Consider the following 20,938-nt stretch of genomic DNA (forward strand, 5'->3'; position numbering starts at 1 on the left):
ACACAGTTTTCCCTTCAGCTCCATGCTCTCCCTCAGCTGTATTATAACTGGTAAATAGAACCATACATGTCCTTCCTAGCATTCCTCCTTGCAAGAATTTAGTATCTGAGTTTCATCCATTCCTCATTTGGCTCTTTGGTTCTCTCTGGGCTTTATGAGACATAAATATAATAAAAATCTTTTCTTTATCCATATGGTCAGTGTCATATCACAATCATGATACTATCTCATTCTGCATTGGGGTCTTTTACAAACACAAACCATTACAGAGATCAACGTTTACACTGCACAATCTCCTGGTCTACAGCTGTGCTGATGTTTGATCTTTTTGCTGTGAAATTTTCATAGAAAATTAATTTAGAGTAATTCTTAATTACAAGCAAAAATCACACTGATTAAACTTGAAAGTTCTGTACGTTTAAAAAATCTGGATTATGATTTTTCTTTTGAAATGAACTAAATTATGTTTAACTATTGTTCTTGTAATCTACTGGGTTGCACCTGTATATGTTTAAAACACATTGCATAATTTATTACCTGCAGTATTGGACATAGTGATGGAGTCCATAGATCCACGAGGGGTCTGCTCTAGTGGAGTAAGGGGCTCGTTGAAGCTCATGGCGGTGATGTGGTTTCTCCTCGTCAGTGGGGGTCTGCCATCTCTCTGGAATCCATGAAGACTGATGCTCCTCTTGTCAGAGAAGCCCTGATTCTGGCTAGACATCTCATTAAAGCTCATCTGGGTACGGAGCTTGTTGGGTCTAAACTCATCCTGACTGTGGTGAATCCAGTTTTCATTAAAGGAGTGGCCCCTGAGGGCAGCCATAGGGGTCCTTTTGGCATTGCCTTGCTCCTTCCCCCAAGAATCAGGTCTCTTGCCTGGGTTGGCAGGACTCTGGGCAGGTGGATGAGCATTTGTGTTGGGATTGTATCCTTGCCGGGCATTACACTGACCCAGTAGATGTATGGGTGCAGGGGTTGGGGAAGGATCTCTCTGAGGGCCCTCATAAGAAGCCGGGATATATGGCTCATCCCTGCTCATCCACACTTGGTTAAGGCTTGGGGCCCGACTTGGAGTACGGCTTGGTGTGCGGTTAGGTGTCCTGCTTGGAGTCTGGCTGGATGAAAGGCTTAGTCGGTCCATTGGAACAGAGAGGGGATCTATTTCAGCAGACAGGCGGTCTGGCATGGGTGGAGGAGCTGCCTGGCGAGACTCTGTGCTCCTACGATCCTGCTCGGCATTCCTACGCTCCTTCTTCCCTATCTTTGTGCTGTGGCGAGATTCTCGAGAACGAGCACTTTGGAAGGCAGAGTCAGAGGAGTCAGACTCCTCGGGATCCTGATTCATGCAAAAAAAAAAACAGATTTGTTCAATCAAAACAACATTAAAAGAAGCTAGTGTGAAATCATCAAGAAAACACCACACATCTAATAACATTTTAGTTGTTTCCATACTCCATACCTGTCCAGCACTGCAGGACCGTGAGCAGAAGATCTGCCCCTGCTTTGGGAGGAAGGGGCGGCCAAGCAGGGAGCGCTTACAGCGGGCACAGCAGAAACATTCCTCAGTGGCGTGCCAGTGCTGTCCATCATATGTCATCTGACCTTGATCAATTCCTTTGTTCAAATAGGAAACAAAAATAAATAAATAATTTGAAGAACATTCCTGGAATAAATAGAAATATATTTTTCAGTTGTAATATGTGCTTTGGGTGAATAAGCATGCTTCTCTATTCCATTCTAACCAGCAGATTAACCTCTTGTTATTCTTCTCTCCTCAAGTCAAACAATTGTGATTCTGTGCCCTTACATGATTGCTTGATTTCAAAGATAGCACAAAATACATTTCACAAGCACTGCTTTTAGACTGGAGGAAGTAATCATCTTTCACAGCTCCCATCTGGTTACAGTTTGGGGGCACTCTCTGAAACCCACTCTCACTGTTAGTGGAGCTGGGATGATAATAACCATCCACATCTCTCTGCACTTGATCCGCCTCTCTGCAGCTGTGCCCCATGGGGCTTGGAGCTGATACTAGTCACACATACATTCATTATGTTGGAGCTGCTGTACAACAGTGTAGAAAGAAAGAAACATGTCCAAGTGTTTTGTACAGATGCATTATTGTAGGTGTGTGGTACCTATATGCTCTCCACAGGCATCACAGTACTCCGCATAAAGAGACTCGAAGCAGTTGCAGCAGTGTGGCCGTCCATCCTTCATAATGTAGCGCTGGCCGCCGAGGGTGGTCTCGCATTCATAGCAGCAGAAGTGCTTCATGTGCCAGTGCCTCCCCTCAGCCTCGGTGCATTCATCAGCAAATATTAACTGTGTGGATCAGATATTACAGTAATAAGCAAACATACAAGGACAAGTGTTTATCAGGTTTTGTGTAAATATTTCTTAAACTGATGTTTAGGATTGAAGAACACAGGCTGTGTTGAGCTGGACCCAACTGGGTATTCATCCAATAGGCTGTTTCTTTTTGATCACCGCTTTCTATGAAATATTTTAATGTTGTTTTTTTTTTCTTCCAGTGTTTCCCTTTTTTTTTAGAGTTTCAAAACAAATGCACATCGGACAAACTTTGTAAATAAGAAAAGTAGTATTTTGTTTACAATTACACATCTACCAGATTTTACTCCCTGAAGAATCAAGAGATTGTCTATATACTGTAGGACTAGTCTAACATTAATTAGGCTACTTGATCTTCAAAAGTCATCCATTCTGCCCCAGTTTGAAGACATCTATGAACAGATAATAAAGTAATCTCTCAGTCTTCAGAGAGAGAGGGCCATTATCCACAAAGCATGGCACAGCAGTGACCCCTCCAAGTTGTTACTTGCCTTAAAAACATTACTTCTAAGATGAGGTTACTGTACAATGAATTCAAGCGACAAGGTCCCCACATTTGGTTGCTGTGTTCCTTGACAAATGGCCAGCATTTTGCATGGCAGGTGACATAAATTTGCATGACGGGTGTCAAACCATATTCTGTGATCTATCATATATTATTGCTGGAATGTGTTCTGTTGTGAATTCTACTCACCACTCATCTGTCTACTAACCCTAACATCACAGGGTTCATATCCAAACCTAATGTCACAAGATTTATACCTAAAAGAAGTTTATGGTAAAATACATGTTATGCTCCAGTCAGCTACAATATATGATGGGTCACAGACTATGGTGGTTTCAACTCAGCATGGCAGACCTGGATTTTCCCTCGTAGCTCCTGGACTCTAACTGGAAGCATATCTGGAGATCAGGTAGACCAAGGGACATAATAATAAATGAAGCACAGTCCCTCACTTGGTAAACTCCAGGTGCATGAATCTGCAGAGCAGCAGACAGCTGATAGGAGATCTTTAGTTGATGATGCTAAAGGAGTGGAGCTTGTTGTCTGTCATGTAAATTGCTGGCGATATGTCAAGCGAACGACAGCACCTGAATGCAACCAATTTGTCCCTGCAATCTTGTTTGATGTAAATGCACCAAACAGTGACTCATGAAAGAGCCCAGATCATCACCTGGACCACCAAAGATCTTACTTTTTCTGTTAAGGTCAAAGTTCAAGGTTAAAAAAATAAGAGAAACTCATGACTGAAAATAGCACAAATTTCTGCCCCACATTTCAATAAATGTTTACCAAAAAATTATTTGCCAAAAAAACTGATGTTACTGTTACTGATATTAGAGTTAGTATGATGATTTGAAGTTATGTTTAAGTAAAAAGAACAATCAAACAAATATTTTATAACATTTTCACTATATGGTACAAAAATCTTTTGTCCCATTTAACAAATGCAAGTGTGTTATTTTTCCACTTTAAGTTTCTTTCTACGTTTCTATTTTCTGAGGGCCTAATAAGAGCAGCTCTCAAACATTTGGACACTTTCGATGTAAAAAAAACAACAAGCTATAATGAACAGATGTATTTTAGCTTTAGGCTTCTCTTTCTATGACAAAATGACATGGCATCTGTGGGTGGGACTGTTAAAAAAAAACAGGGATCCTGTCTGTTCTGAGAAATCATGACTCATAAATTAAATCATAGTGAAAAAAATAATAAACAAGGCCAAGAAGTTTTACAGAGCTTAGAAGTATAAAGGCATGTAGTGTGTTGTATTTCATGCTCGCTGCAACCGAATCAATGGCCAGATGGTCTACTCTCTGAAGACTGAAAATCCCCATCTGCTCATGTATATATGTATAAGAAAAACGTCGGACAAAAATATATACACCGAACTCATCTAGTTCTATTTAAAATGCATACATCTTATACATTGCCTTGCAAAACTAGTCCGTCCCTTGCATTTTAAAGCAATATACTGAGAATCTTTAGAAAAAAGTAAGAAAAAACTATTATTTGTAATTGTTCAACATATTAAAAGTGAAAGATTTAGCTTCTCTAAATCTGATACAAATCAATGAAATAATCCACTTATTTGTTCTAATTATTTAATAAATGCCTACAGTAGAACACACTAGCGAGGTCCCACATCTAACTTGCTATCTGGTGTGGAAAACTAACATTGTATGTCACTGAAAAATGGTAGTGGCAGTATCATGCTATGGGGAATTTTTAACCTTGGCTGGACAGGGAAGCTTGACAGAGAACTCATGCACCCATAGAACATGCAAATTCTATGCAAAAAGGACTAAAGGCCAGGATTTTAATCCCGACTTTCTTCCTTTGTGTCAACAGTGCTACCACCTGCATTTGGCTTTTTAACCAACAGATTTTCACTATTAGTAAAAAGATTTGTATCAATGAAAACAATTCTGCATTAAAAGCTATACATTCTGCCTTGCTAAAACATTTACCTGGATCGCAATGATTCTAGAAAGTTAAAGCACTTTACCTTTGTGAGAGGGAACCAAATAGCTGGCTTAGTTCATAACAATGAAGCATTTTTTCTTCCTAAACAAGCTGTAAACATTTTTGTTCACTCACCTCATCACAGGCACAGCAGCGCGGTTTCAGCCTCTCGGCGTGGTGCCGGCCACAGTAGACCTTCCCATCCTGGATGAAGTAGATGAGATCCACCAGTAGCTCCTCACATGTACAGCAGACAAAGCAGCGAGGGTGCCAGCATTGTCCGTGCCCTGCCCTGGCAGCGAAAACTACAATGTCTCCTCCATTTATCTGACCACCACACTGTTAGAGAGAAAGAGATTGAAGAGAGGGAATTAAAGGTGAGGAGAAGATCAGAAAAGAGCAATAGGTAAAGCAATTAAATTAAGTAAAAAAGAATAAGAAAACTTCTAAAATATTCTGATATCCATTTGTACTTTAACAAAAGTAGGTCACAAACTCAAATAGAGGAACACCTCCTTTGGTTACCTTCTCACAGACCATTCCAGTGATAGTGACTGGGAAAGGACGAACATTCCCTCTGCCTAAGTTGTCTTTTTTCCGTTGGTTGCTGAAGATCTTAAGCTCCCGTTTCTCTTCCTCATCCAGCGCATTACAGTAACGTACCTGAAACACCACAGGTCCTCATCTTAAGACCTCATTAAAACTTGAAATAGCATGTGTATTCAATTATCATTTACAACGGTAAGAAATGTGAATTAATGGAAGAAAATTTTACCTCATTGTCATGTGGGGGCAACTGGTGAAGCAGCTGCTTGATACGATATTTCTCCCCTGGGCTGTTTATGTAGGGAACTTTCTCCTCTGGTAAAGAATTGTAATATTGATGCACCTAAAACACACAAAACAAAAAAGATTTAGATATCTGTTTTTAAGTTTTGAAATTGTCTGATGTTATCTCAAATATTCATGTGCAGCACTGTAAAAATTATTTACGTTCTTTTGTTTGTTTGTTTTTTGTTACACTTGAAATTTCCATTCTAACAAAAATGTTAACATTAGACCATAATAACCTGAGATAATTGCCAAACCTAACTTGTAGTGCGTCATAAAAAAAAAGAAATAAAAAGCTTGTTTTCACAAGCGAAACCTAGACATGATTACTGTTCTGTCAGTAGACATCAAATAACACATACTCAGATGCCATCCCACCAGATTAAAAAAACAGAACAGACTGGGCCCCAAATTATTCTGAAAATGCTTAAAAAAATAACGAAGAATTCCACAAAAGAAAAAACCCAAACAAAGTCAATAACAGTGCAGACCTCAGTTTAGATCGATGTTTATGATAAGAGGTGGAGCAGAATTGGAATACAAGAAGGAATCCCAGAATTACTGCTTACCAAAAATAAAACAAAATTCTCCCTTTTAATTCCAAAAAAGCCCCCACAAACTTATGATTATCTAGAAATTTAGAATATATTTTGTATACACTGGTTGATGTTTTTGAATAGCTTGCATCCTAATACATCTTATGCAAAAATAATAAAATTTCAGGGAAAAATGACTTGTCCTTTTTGGCCAATCTGAATCAGTTTGAACTATTAAGCAAAGTAGAATAGGCAAATATATATATATATATTTGTAAAGAAAATGCAAGCAACATTGAGTTAGTGATTTATATAAATGCATTTCTATTTTTCAGAAATGAAAACCACAAATACTTTTCCTTCTATCACAATTCCCTACTATTTAGTGATGTCTGCTACATAAAATCCCAATAAAGTATGTTAAAATTCAAAAGGAGTGAATACATTTACTAGTTGGTGTTTGTGACTGGAATTAATGTGAAGTTGTTCACATATTCTGGTTTATTTTATTAATGCATGCAACAAACCATTTTAAATGAATATGAGATTGCATTTAAATGAATTTGTTACGCCCTTCATGCCAACAGAACCTGTTTATGTCTTGCCTTCAATCACTGTTGCCCTCTGAGGTCAGTGTCTGGAGCTGAAAGTGAATGAGCTCTGTGCTCTTGCAGCTGCAGACTCAACCTAGAACAGAATGTGCCCCTTTAAACTTTTAACAGCTAATAATCATGTTGCTTAAGGCAATTCCCCATACTCTTGCTGCAGTTTTAATTCATCATGCAGCAACCCCTTGTCTTTGTCCTGAACCTCCTTTAGTGTATGCATGTTTGTAGACAAAAGTAAGAAAAAATAAGGGAAAAAAAAGGGAAAAACTGGTTAGTGCTTAATAGTTCAACATTTTCAGGATGGAAAGCAATCTTATACCTTGTCAGATTTTAAGTAAACTGAACTCTAAATCAAAATTGCTTTGTGCTCTGTCAAGTTTTTCAGATAGCAATTACATAATTAACAAGGTGTCTGTTTAAATTCTGAGTCAACCGGGTCATGGCAACCACAAAATCAGGCTTAAATTGGAAGGCAACCTGACTTTCTGACATTTTTTTTTGTTTGAATAACTAGGATAGATGGGTGTCAAACTGTCTTCAAAAACACTGAGCAAAAGTCCAGTTGCCTTTCAATTTAAGCCTGTTGTGTGTGAAGCAGCAAAACTGGAAAATCCCACTGATAAAGAAACTGCCTTTCTGCTGTTTTTATTAATTTTTACTATACTATACTATACTATACTATACTATACTATACTATACTATACTATACTATACTATACTATACTATACTATACTATACTATACTATACTATACTATACTATACTATACTATACTATACTATACTATACTATACTATACTGTACTGAACCATACAGTCATGTTTAAATATACTGATTTATTTTTCTACTGCATGGCCTAGACTGCCATCGTGGGAATAAGTGAAGCACATTGAAAATGAAATTAAACCTTCCTCTTGAATATAATCTAGGTTTAACAAATAGCTAATTTAGCATGATAAAAAGAAACCCTATTTCATTTTCCTTAAATAAAAGCAAGTCTGAAGAGATTTATTCTACTTGTGGAACATGACTGATCCTTCCAATTCAATGTTACGAAAAAGTAATGATAATAGCAGACTAATTTGTCTGTATGTGACAGACAGATAATGACTTTATATAGTGAAATAAAATTAGGATCAAAGTAAAAGAAAGAAAGATGTCAATATTTCATGAGTTTTGTCAAGCCAAAAAAAGGAGACATTTGCCAGTTCTGATATATCTCAAAACTACACTAAAAGGTAACAAATAAAAGGAAAAAATCCTTTTCTTACACTTAATTACATCTTGCATTTCCAAAGTAGGAATTTTATGACATCAATGTTGATAAACAGATTTTTCTAAATGCCTGTAAAAATAATAATATGAAAGATCTCAATTAAATTTTTAAATAGTATCAAGAAATTCTGAAAATTCTCAGCTATTTGATCAATCACCACAATGCTGATTGCATTGTTACAGTATTACAATATATCAAATGTATCTGTCTGTCTGTCTGTCTGTCTAATATATCAATTTTGCACTGCATCAGTTAATTAAATGTTTGGGGGTTTATTCAGAATACTTAATATACCGGTAGTTAAGAGAAAATCAGCACCACAATTTATTATATACTCTAGCAAGATATTACTATCATGTCAATCCAAGTTTGATCCTAACTGGTTGATCAGATCTTGGTGACAGCTCCTTCCCCAGAAGCACATTGCCTTTAGTAAGGTAGGTTCTGATGCAATTAGAAAAATAGGATCCTCTTAGTAGCCTGCCAGGTTTTCAGTGTTCCTCCGTTTACCTTGAACAGGTTTTCAGTGCCACTCAGAAACTTTCTTTAGGAGCCGCCCTGAATCTAAAGTGAGGAAACACTAAAACATTCAATGATCAGTTAGAAGCCAGAGAGTGAATGGATTCGATTTTATGCAAAACAGAACCAGTCCAGTTAGTTCTGTCAATGAAACAAGTCGAATTGGCTGTCCAGCAGTGCTAGATATGTTTTAGAGGTCGGGGTCTGTTTGCACTTTTGTACTTTTTATCACAAGTGTATTGGATCAAGTGGAAAAATAGTTAGCAAAAACATGATAAATTATGTTATCAGCTGCAACACTGATGAATATGAAGGTGTTAATTTTTCCCACTGATTGGTGCACATTTTTCTGTTTTAAACTAAAAAAATGCATTTTTATATCATATTAAATTATAATCATTTATTACAATACCAGCTACTGTCAACTGTCTTTCTTGATTTTAAAGTCATAATGATGAATATTGGCAACAGAAAATAAAATGCATTTCTCACTTGTTATTTTAACACAGTGATATGGTCTGTAAAAATGGAAAAAACAATAAGCAACAGAATTAAAATCAATTCATTATTCAAAACTGGTTAGAGTTTCAAGGATGTCTAGAATAAAGATGTCAAAACATTGAAACAAGGCATTTGATTGGTTGCAACAGTTGAGATAATTCAGGGGCTTCTCAGTCTGGACCTCAAAGTCATTTTATAGGTGATACGTCTTTATTATTTCATTTTACATGAAGCGAAAAGCTAATTTCTCTTCTTGTCCTAAACTCTTTCTATGCTCAGTGCTTTTTCAGATTGCGGTTAGCTTTCAAATGCGCAATATAGATAAACTCTGCTTTCCAAAACATCATTCACAGTAATGCAAAGTCCTCTTTTAAATAGAACTCTGCAGCATATTGCACCTGTGATCAAAAGGTAACTCAGTTTGGCTCAGAAACAAAGCACATATAAAATCAGTGAAGACATTAACAAATTGAGAGGTACCATCCCCCTGTGGCTCAGCAGACAGATGGACAAACAGACGGACGGAACAATAGAAAACCATTTAGCTGATTACTTGTTTCTTCTCTTTTTATGACCTGTGTTGAAGTGTAGTACTCTTGATTGTCTATATGTATCTATAAAACATCTCATGAGTTTTTAAAAAGATACTTAAACCCAAATTTCCAGAAATGGTCTAAAAATTGATTAATTTGGAGATTTTCAGTAAGACTGACTTTTGATGGATTTTGAGACTGATTGCTTTTTGAACCCTAAAATATCTTAACTCAGCTTGCTCATACACCTCAGTACTTTATAAATTAAATTATTATTCCATAAAAAGTTAAGCCATATTAGAAGTCCAAACTTTAGAAACAAAACCTTTCAATAAAGACAATTTGAACACAGCTGAAACTAATGACAGAGTCAGTGTAAATAGATTTCAGGATTTTGATTCCTGACAGCTCAATGGGCCATTGCACATTATTATTTCCTGTTAAATGGCATTGTACAGAGTGACACCAGAAGTGACAGGCCTAAAAATCGTTAAATTCAAGTGCATTAAAAGAGAAACAGGCAGCTTCAATTGCCTGCACCTCCTGCTGGATGACAGAGGCTGCAGCCTCTTTCAGCATCCTGTCAAGATGGCTGACTAAAGAAAATCACTGTTATCAGCCTTCCTGTCATCTGTTAACAGAGCCCTAGGTGGCCTGTTGTATTAGTGTCTTTCTCTTATAGAAGAAAGACAAAGGCGTTTAAGGTTGACACTGTCGAAGAAATCTATGTGTTTATTAAAACATGCAAAAAAAAAAAAGAGAAAAAAAAAAGCAAAGCTGTAGAGACGATTTCCACTTATTTAATAAGTGTGGTCAGGCATGGAATTCAAGGCATTTAGGATGCAAATGGTTCCTAACAGAGACATGAAGAGTCTGCAAGCTAAACAAGTTGGAATTTCCAAACAGATTCAGAAGAACAATTACTGACTTTGGTGTCTTTAATTTCACAGCATTTAAACATGCTGGAATATGCTGAAAGAAAGAAACAAAATGAGTTTGACTGTAGGAAAAGCAAATTTGATATATACACATTGATAAAATAAATACTGTTTGCATCAACATCGTTTGTTTCTGTTGTACAAACAATTCAAAGTAAGGCATTGATCACAGCCAGCAGAGCTGGAGAATGTTGATGTGTTCTTGGCTAATCAGAAAACTGAGACACATTATCAGAACATATGGCCTTACTTTCATTAGCAATCACAATGTTCAGTGGTTTCTATTTTTGCAAATGTTGTTTTGTGACAAACTGAAACATTTTCAATGCATGATGTTTCCAACACTAGGACTTTGTCATGCTTCTTGGCTATTGCTTGGTTAGTTATAAAATTTCTTTAGTATTCCCAATGGGCCTTTCTTGACCAATGTAAAAATGATCATTGCCAAAGACTTCATCATTTTAGACTTACCTTTGATCAAATATAGCACTTTACTATTTCCTTTTATCTCTTTCTGGTTTTGATTGTAATTGTAAATGAAAGAAAAGATTATTTTAGCCCAGCTGCCTTATATTATCTCTCCTTCTTCACACATTTTCCCTGTTCTATCTGACGTCTTTCAAATAAAAACTAGTGGATTGGTCTGGAATTACCCTTTTTACTAAGATTTTTGGAGAGGAATGAAATATAAACAGCATGTACAAAGGTTGCTGCCTTATTTCGTAACTTAAGGTCACCTATTTGCACTTTCCTTTTCACAATATGAATGAGCTCACTGATTTACTGTAACTACACACTGCTACTTTTCTTAGCATCCATTCCCCGCTCACAGGGCTGTAGGTGTTATTACCTCTGTTGCCTTTTCCCAGGAAGGACTCTGGTTTGATTATGTTCCAATCATCTACCATTTCTTATATATAATTTAGACCAAAAACAGTGACTGAGCTTCTTGGAGATGTCAGACTGCTATTAATTTAAACACAACTACACATTTGCCATTGTTATAGAGCAATTTGAACTAGTTATTTATCAGAATACTAATCTACTTAACATTTTCCTATATTCAAATCTTTGTAGTAAAATATTCTTTCGGTCGTGATTTGTGGACATCAAGATCTAAAGAAAAGTGTCATATCCTGGTCAGACCCTGTAATTCAGAGAAAGGGTGGAGTCAGAGTAAAAATTATGTTGGCTTTATGGAGGTGATATTGCTGGGAGTTGCAGGAGAGTGGGCTGCAATTCTGCTGGCGTAATACTGGGAAGGGTCATTTTGAATGGCTGCTACTGTATATATCAGCAAATACAAAACATGCTTTTTTTTTATTGTCCAACATTTTTGTTTTAGATTCTTTTTATCAGTTTAATATAATATTCATATCTTAAATATTGTGTATTCATCAGCTCTCAATGTAAAATGTTAATCGCTGACAAAAAATAAAGGCTATAAAAATGCATTAGTTGTTTGCAATAACGATATTTAAAAAGGCATTATGTAAGTTTTTAATGAAATTTTTTGATGTACCCTTAATATTGGACCCTTATTATTCGACCCTAATAAAACCTTGTTTGATGAGCCTCTCTAATGTTATTTTTAGTGATTTGTGTGACCGGAATAAATTCCCTCTTAATATTATGAACATTTATTCAATATTACTGTAAAGATTAATGATCCAATGGGCTTTTTTATTTGTTAGAATAGTCTTTTTACCTCAAAGAAAGGGTCGTAGATTGTCCAGATGAATAATTTATTCGTACTGCCTCAGTTTATTGATATAGTTTGGGTGTTTGGGACAGAAATAAGAAATAACTTTTCGCTTGAATATTAGATAGCTTAGCCCCTTGAACCCTACGGACCCACCGGCGGGTCCGGCTGCTACGTGACCTCGTATTTTTACCAAACCCCCAGTATTGATGTAAAAAACATATTTGGCACAGTTTGGTGACATTTATGGATAAATGTGCCAAAATGGCCTCTCCGCCTAAGAAATTTCTCACTAATACCATTCTAAAATAAATATGATTCATCTGATTGAGTCCAAATTTGGTATATTTTTACACAACATTAAGATTTAAAAGTCTGTACTACTTTTTTGTGCTATAAATAATATTTTGGTAGTGTTTTGCAATGTTTATTTCAAAGAAAATTTTGGCGAGGTTCAAAATATGCAAAATATTTTGTATTTTGTCCCTAATATTTCAGGCAGGGTCAAAGCTACAATGGTGCTGACACCAGAAAACCATTCTATGACATCTTACCTTTACAGACGTACCAAAAGTTTCTTCTTAAATCTAATAGCTTTGAGGCTATAAGTTATTTACTTTTGTGTGTTTTTGTCAGGCAGAAATTTATTTATACCCCCTTAGGGTGTAAGAGGTTAGTACCTGCTCGGGACTTAGGCCAGGGGGAACCCAGGCGTACTCCTCTAGCGCACAACCGGAGTCGTCATCGGAGGTGGAGTTCCTCTGGAAGTCATACATCAGCTTGGTGATGGTCTTTTCCATCTCCAGAGACATGGCTGTCACAACATGCTCTTCCACACACAACCTTTTAGTGTACACAGGTATCCCTGTTGAGACAAAACACAGGAGCGAGTCAGGCAAGAACAAAAGACTCTGTGTGAGAAACCTTGAAAAATTTGAAAGCATTTCCACTCTTCTCAATCAAAGAGCTGCTCTCATTTTTTTATACAGGCAGAAATTATCATTGCAGGTCTTATGGTGCCTCCTACTACTTTGTAGTTTAAAACTGCAAACTTGTTTTAATTAATGGATCCAATGATTATGTCTTACTAAAAAAAGTCAGCTTTCTCATTTGTCCCACTGATGTCTATGTTTGTATCTTTTGCTAGTATCTATAATGGTTGAGCGAGTGAAGCTGAAAAGATAAGACTGAAGCCATATTATTCAGTCAGTGGGATATATTTCAGTAAAGTCATGTTTATTTCGATCTTTTCCTAATTTGGCATTTTTCCCATGTAAGTATTTGTCCCCCTTGAATTCTTCACTACTTGTCACATAAGAACCACAAATGTTAATGTATTTCATATAATTATATATTATGAATAAACAAAATTAATGAAAACTTGTGCTATGAAAGGATTTTACACAGCTTGCATTTGCATTTAGACCCCTGGAGACAAATAATTATACATGTCTTTCTTCTTTTAGTAATTAAATACATCCATCTTTCATCAGTTATAATCAGCTCCACTGTCCCAAAGCACCCTTACAGTATAATGCTTCCACTTCCATGTTTCAGTGATTGGGTAATTTGTTCAGGTTGACAAAGTTAGTTTTCTATAAAAGATTTGGATGTAAGGGAGAACAAGAGCAACAACGTTTACAAGACTGGCTCTTCGATAAAGAGTCAGATGTAGGGCCTGCGATACATATACCTGAACTTTTCTATCTTTCCCCTTACTTTTATCAAATAGCATGCCACACTTTTATGATTTCCATTTATGACAAAGAAATATAAAATAAGGCCTTCAGATATAATCTGTTTATCCAATCTATTCATGATTGATGGTTTTATAGGACAAAAATGTAAAAATGGTGGTCATTTAGTAGTCATTCTTCTGCACTATGTTTCCTTACTTATTGTTCTTTTTTTCGGTTGTCAATGTGTCTTTGATATAACATCTTACCAATAAGAACATTTGTTCTACCACAGACATTCCAGATGTGTTTACCAGACTGACTTTTTCTTTTCAAGTAAACAACAAACTTAAGATGCTGAAAACTGTGGCAAAAAAAACACTTGCATGTTAAAGAGGATAAGATGATAAAACCCCTTGGTTTCAGGGTTTGCAGTTTCTGCATTCCTTAGTGAATATGCAAAGTTCTGTGATAGCATGAGACATGCTGATTCTATTATAGCTTATGACTCGGCTGCAGTTGGTGCCATAATTAACCTGCAGGCATTATACATGCAGTGAGAACGGATAAAAGGATATCATCAGGAAAAGAATCAGTTGAGGGGTGGCTGTTTTTAGTCTCTTTGCTGGAGCAGATTAGGTGTTCACCATGAGTTACCATAGCGATCGCTTAAGCCTCAAAGAAAGCCACCTTTTTAGCTCCAAGTTCTATATGTATAAAATGTTACCTCAAAATGCTTCACCCTGCACCACTGAGATCAGAATCACAAAACACATGTGAGCAAAAAAAGGCATGATTTCATCTGGATCTTTATATCTGCCATATTTACGGCTTTCTAGTACTGATTTACAGATGACTCCCTTAAAGAGTAATGTTCCCCTGGTTTTCATCTAGTTCTTACAAAAGAATAAGCTAGACATCACCCAGGAATATAATTTTATTTCTTTGGCAGCTTAATTTATCTGTGGCTGATCAGTTTGCTTTTCCCCTCCTTTGTTCTGTCTGAGAGGAGAACAGATATGCACATTAGTGGTCCATGAATAATTAACAGAGATAGTTATCGCCGCCACCACCAAAGTATGAAAATGACATGCAGCTCATTTTCCAGGCAGCAGGACTGTTCTGCCATCCTCGATTGAGCACGAGACTTAGTTTGTGTTTACATCTTATCTTTAAAAGCTGGGAAGCATTCAGATATTAGAATCAGATTGTTCAAATGGAACCGGAGCAACATCACAGGCGTTACATGTGAAAAAGATTGTTTAGCTTCAGGTTGTTATACGCCAACAAAGAGAGATCAAACATGTTCAGACATGGAAACCCAACAACACACAAAGCCTTTGTTAAGTCTGCAGGTCACGTATCGAGATCTCTGCGGTTCACCGACTGAAACAACAGCAGATGATGGCAGGTAAGAAACTGTAAAAAGGGACTGACATCCACAAATCAAAATGATTCCTCTCTAAACTAGTAGACAGCTCCTCTCTTAGACTTTAAGGCAATAATACCAATTCCTAAAGATTAGAAGGCAGAGCTTAAACTGTGACCAAGGAACAGCACTGATTTGAAAAGACTAAGGCAGTGAGTCAGCCTCTATCCCAGCAGATCTAGATGTGCTTTATTTCTCCATGATGAAGGCTACTGCTTTCTATTTTGCAGACGACTTGGAGGAGAGTAACCTTGAGCGTCTAGCCTGGCCTGAGGCTCTTTGTTACTAGTGTAAAGAGACTGAGTAAGTAGAAATGAGTTTAAACAAGATTTACTGTGGCAGCAAGAAATAGGATCAGGAGTAAAATTCTGGAAAACCTAAAAGTTCTGACTAAAATCTGCCTCTGAAGACATCACAGTCTAAAGAGAAAATGCTGCTCCAACTGATGGAATGCATGGATGGAGGGATGGATGGATGGATAGAGGGAGGGAGGGAGGGATGGATGGATGAATAGATATATAGATGGAGATAGGTAGGGAGAGATGGGTGGATGGATGGATGGATGGATGGATGGATGGATGGAAGGATAGAAGGAAGGGGGGAGGGATGGATGCATGGATGGATGGATGAAGGGATAGAGGGAGGGAGGGATAGATTGACAGAGGGAGGGATGGATAGATGGATGGAGGGAGGGAGAGATAGATGGATAGAAGGATGGATGGATAGAGGGACAGAGGGAGGGTAGGATGATGGATGGAGGATGAACAGATGGATGAATGGATGGATGGAGAGATGGATGGAGTTATGGATGGACAGATGGATAAATGGAGAGATGGACAGAATAATGAATGGATGGATTGAGAGAGGGAGGAAGAGATAGATGAATTGAGGGAGGGAGGGAGGGATAGATGGATGGAGGGAGGGAGGGATAGTTTACATTATTACAGCTTCCATTATTCTAAACTTTATGAAGCTCCTAAAAGAGTCTAAGAGTAGAGAGGTTAATGGATTGAAAGGAAAGCAATTTTCAACCTTTTTCTCTGTTTCTATCAGAATCGTCTTTGAAACTGAGGGGACAAGAGCATCAGTATTTGCACCAGTGCTCAGATTAATAATTCCCTCACAGTCCGCTTATTAAGATGTACTGTAAGTCTGCGCTGTGCATTGTTAAACAGAGGCAGCTTCCGTGCCCAGCAGCACCAAAGCAATGTGTGAGTGTCACCCTAACACCCCAAACTTTTGACTGAACAGTCACATTGTACAGAAGGCCGCTGATGAGTGTGACTTTTTGACGTAATACACATTCACCAGCCCAACGGTTTGTCACAAACACACTCCTCTGTTCTTCTACAGCAACACACGTACAGAGAGACAAGTTGTGAAGTTATGCTTCCTGGAGGGGGCTAATTTTGGGCCATTTTTTTCTGACAGAAGGATTATAACACTGAGGGAAAAAGAACAATATTGCACTAGTGAGGATTTATTTGTGTTGGTATTGTTTCGTTGTATGGAGGTAATGTTTATATATATATATATATATATATATATATATATATATATATATATATATATATATATATATATATATATATATATATATATATATATATATATATATATATATATATATATATATATATATATAATATGTCACATAACAATGTATTTTTGTGGATTAAACTTGTTGGCAAAGGATTCTGGGCAACTGTATAGCTTTCCTTCTTTAGCACAAAATCAAAGGTGTTTAGATTGGCAGGAAGATGCACCAATTTTAGGAGAAGCAGCTGCAGGCAGCCGTTTGACAAAATAAAACACCATCAAATAGACCCGACATGTGGCACAGCTGCATTGACAACCTTCCAACCATCTTCTCCCACTTAGTCCTTGTCAGGTCACTGTGGGGCCGTTGCCTATTTGCAGGATAGGGAGAACATTCAACTTCATGCAGAATGACCGCAGGCAAGGAATCTAACCCAGATCCTTCTTGCTGCAAGGCAACAGAACAACCCCCTGCTCCACCATGCAGCCCCGCATTGAAAACCTACTGCTGTATTTTATGATCTGTCAGATGAGCAGCAATGCTGATTGTGACAACTTATTTATGTACTTTTAATTTCATATAAAGCATGAAATGATGCGTCATGGCCTTTTTATGTCACAGCTGCCAAGTGAATTTCTACACAGTGGTTCTTCATTCACCCATGGCCTCTTCTCTAAGTGAGCCATTGGTTTTAGATGTTACACTCATATTAAACATGTAATATTAGGCAAGGCCAAAAGCAGAGAAGATAATGAAGATGAAAGGAGAAAAATTTTATATTTACAGCTTTGTTGAAAAAAGAAGAGGCATTTGGGATTTAGGGACATCTTGTGGCTAAGCTGCAGATTGCAGACAACTAAATATCTTTCTAAGCTAATGAGAGATTTTTAAAAATGTTGAATACACATTTGTTTATAAGGACATTCATTAGACACAGTGCAATGCAAAGAGCCATATGGAAGGAGTCCAACCACCATTGGGAGGTCCAATAAAAAAGGAAACTTCTCAGCAGCCTGAACCTTTCAGAATGGTTTCTGTTGTTCTGATGTGACTGGCAAAGTGCTGGAGCAACTTGCCTTTAGCTTCCTTCATAACTGTTCTTGTTGAAAGGTCACTACACTTTGAAGGGCAGCTTGTCCTGGATCCTCCTTCCATTTCTGAATAATTTATCAGAGTGCACTCTAAGGAATGGATTCTGGCCTGGTTTGTGTTTTTACTTTGGATCTCTATTCAAAAACTTATAGTGCTTTGGAAAGTACTAAGCTTTTGGACTTTTTTATTTTTTTTATGTTACAACAACAAACTATATATAAAAAAGGATTTAATATGACAGACCAACTTAGGGTAGGGATTATTAAGAGAACAAATATAATAATAATATAATATAAAAAAATAGCTTTTAAACTATTAATTATATCAGACCTGTTTAATTTCAAGAGCCTTATTTTTATTTCTGCAATCAGAATCCTGTGTCTACCAAAAACTGGTTGGCAAATCAAGTTGCAGTAATAAGGTTTCAACAGATGTGATCTGCTTTGTATTTACACTCATTCTTTGTTTATGATGTGCTTATGAAAGTGTCTATTCCCACCGCTCAAGAGTTTAATAATAAAATGGTGACAGTAACATCCCCTATAATGTTTTTTTTCCCCTAGGAAATTGAATTAAACATTCCTAGGGAAAGCTATATTCATTAGTAGTTATATAAACAGTGTGCTGCTGTGTGACATTTGAATTATTCTTTTGCGCTTGTGGGTCACTTGGGTGATCAGAAGTCTAATTACAGCTGCATTTAACTAGTTGTATGAAAGAACACGCCAGTAATATAAAATTTCAGCCAAAAATCTTTATTGAGCATAGAGATCTGCTGGGTGCATGTAGCTTAGGTCAATCCTTCATGTACTACTTTCCCTGGTTTATTGAAAATTATATTTAAACTCAATTTATATGCACAAACTATTGCATGAACTCTTCTTTCATAGTTGTTTTAATAGTGGGGTTAGCTGTCATATATGAGCAATAAAGAGTGTACAAGGCAACAAACCGAAGAGCTATAACCTTAGAAATGATGTCACTGAAACCTTCCTCTTTACTGAAAGAAAGAGTATAACACAACTGCAAACCCAGAAAGCATGGTCATCTATTTTAAGTTACATGCATGGCAGATACAGGAAAGTCAGAAAGGCTGCCTGAAGGCCTATGGTTACATTTAAGGAGCTGCACAGATCCGAAGCTCGGCTAGGACAATCAGTCAGCAGGAAAACAAGGCAAACCTTCTACAAATGTAACCTTTATGGAAAATTACACAACAAAAAAGCTACTGCTTAAAGGACGTTAAACAAAGAACTTGCAAACGTCAGGAGGTAAAGACTACTCAGAAATTAAAGCCTTTTAACTGTAAAACCTGAATGTTTCATATCAAGATCCAGGGCTTGACATTAACACCTGCCAACCCACCAAATGCTAGTGATTTTTAGGAGTGGCGGGTAGCTCAGCTACTCCTGCTAGCCACTCTGGAAGGTTGGATTCTATTTATGCTTTTAATAGCAGGTTTCTCAAAAGTCATCTGAAATAATAAGCAAATCTAACTGTGACTGCAACACTACATGTCCCGTGAGCACCGCCTGCGTATAGTGTTTGCTCATTGCTCTGTTCATGAATGCTGTTACTTCAGAAAGATTTTCCTGTGAAGAACAACATTGTAAAGCTGTTAAAGAACATTCAAACAGTATTGCCTACTTTGCGCTTTTGTCACTATATTTAGCGACTTTTCAGACTTCTAGAGCGCCTTTATTTCATAAAAGCACTAATCGCAAAATCTAGCAACTTTTTTCTGTCCTTATGGAGACTTTGGCCCCTGTTTCCTCAGAAGCACTGAAAGGGAGTCAAACGTATCCAACGCCTGGAGGGGAAGAGATTTCCCCCTCTGTTTCTCTTATTAAATCATGTAACACATGCACAGAGCTTTCACTGAATTAAGACTTAAATTAAAAAATTAGATGTACCGTATGTAGAATATTTAAATTGTGTTTTTCTTGCAGTCCCTCCTGCATTTATTTCATGCACAGCCTCATCCACTGTGTGCCTCTGCTGTTCCTATGCTGAATTTCATAATAAGAGTTTGAATTATTTAGCTCTGGTTCAGGTAAAATACTACTGAATGCAGTAAATTATTTATAAAGTTTATTTTTTGTTTTAAATGTATTTAGAACGTTTTAAATCACTAACTGCCTTGCCAATATTGATATTTCTCTCTGGGCTGAATCAAAGTATTACCAAAAATGCATGTTCTTACAGTTTATTTCTTCTTTTAAATTAATCTTCTACTTCCCTGCAACATTTTAAACTTGCAATAAGAAACAGCAGTTTACTACTTTGTCCACTGCATGTCCTCAGATAAAAGGGGCTTTACACATAACCTTATCAAAGCTGAATACTTTTTAATGATCAGTAGTGTTAAATATTGTATGTTTGATGAGTGTGTGCAAAGAACATTTACCTTATAAAAAGTTGTAAATCTGGTTTAAGTAAACTTTGGCACCTGGTAGTCAGCTTTAATGGTATGAAACACAGTTTTTTAACAACATTATTGTAGCTAGTGAAAATGATGGGTGGTTAGTAACATTGAAAAAATCAGCTACAATGTCCAGTGAGAAAAAAGTTGATGAATATCAAAATCAAATAAACAAAGCCTCTTGTGTATGCCCTAATACAGTTATGTTTTGAATTTAATTTTCCTTTTGGTTTAGTGGTTTGTCAGCCAAATTAAAACACAAGGCACGGGTCTTCAGAATAGGACTGGGATCAGAAAAAAATGATTTAAGAATGATCTGAGAACTTGCAATTTATGATCAGCTAAAACTGAGTTATACTGTATGTTCATGGTTGCTAATGGGACTATTGAAGCCTATAATAGCAGTCTAATTCAGATTACACAGTTCCAATATCAGAATTCAACACTCAAACTGTTACTAGATGCTTTCTTTTGTAAATGTCTTATTATCTCCTGCAGCACCACCTCTCAAGG

General features: G+C 36.8%; 1 protein-coding gene across 1 annotated transcript in view; it reads right to left on the minus strand.

Annotated features, from left to right (window-relative positions):
• LOC119774156 (prickle-like protein 2) overlaps nucleotides 1-20,938 on the minus strand; it is a 55,074-nt gene that overhangs the window by 2,440 nt on the left and 31,696 nt on the right. The window contains exons 2-8 of the mRNA XM_038271538.1: nucleotides 12,947-13,131; nucleotides 5,598-5,711; nucleotides 5,348-5,485; nucleotides 4,958-5,161; nucleotides 2,142-2,328; nucleotides 1,463-1,617; nucleotides 538-1,339 (exon numbers count right to left, since the gene is read on the minus strand). Of these exons, the coding sequence (XP_038127466.1) occupies nucleotides 538-1,339; nucleotides 1,463-1,617; nucleotides 2,142-2,328; nucleotides 4,958-5,161; nucleotides 5,348-5,485; nucleotides 5,598-5,711; nucleotides 12,947-13,078 (1,732 nt within the window). The 5' untranslated portion in view covers nucleotides 13,079-13,131. The remainder of the gene's footprint in view (nucleotides 1-537; nucleotides 1,340-1,462; nucleotides 1,618-2,141; nucleotides 2,329-4,957; nucleotides 5,162-5,347; nucleotides 5,486-5,597; nucleotides 5,712-12,946; nucleotides 13,132-20,938) is intronic.

This window comes from Cyprinodon tularosa, unplaced genomic scaffold (assembly GCF_016077235.1).
Source record: "Cyprinodon tularosa strain WSP-4 unplaced genomic scaffold, ASM1607723v1 ctg8, whole genome shotgun sequence".
NCBI lineage: Eukaryota > Metazoa > Chordata > Actinopteri > Cyprinodontiformes > Cyprinodontidae > Cyprinodon > Cyprinodon tularosa.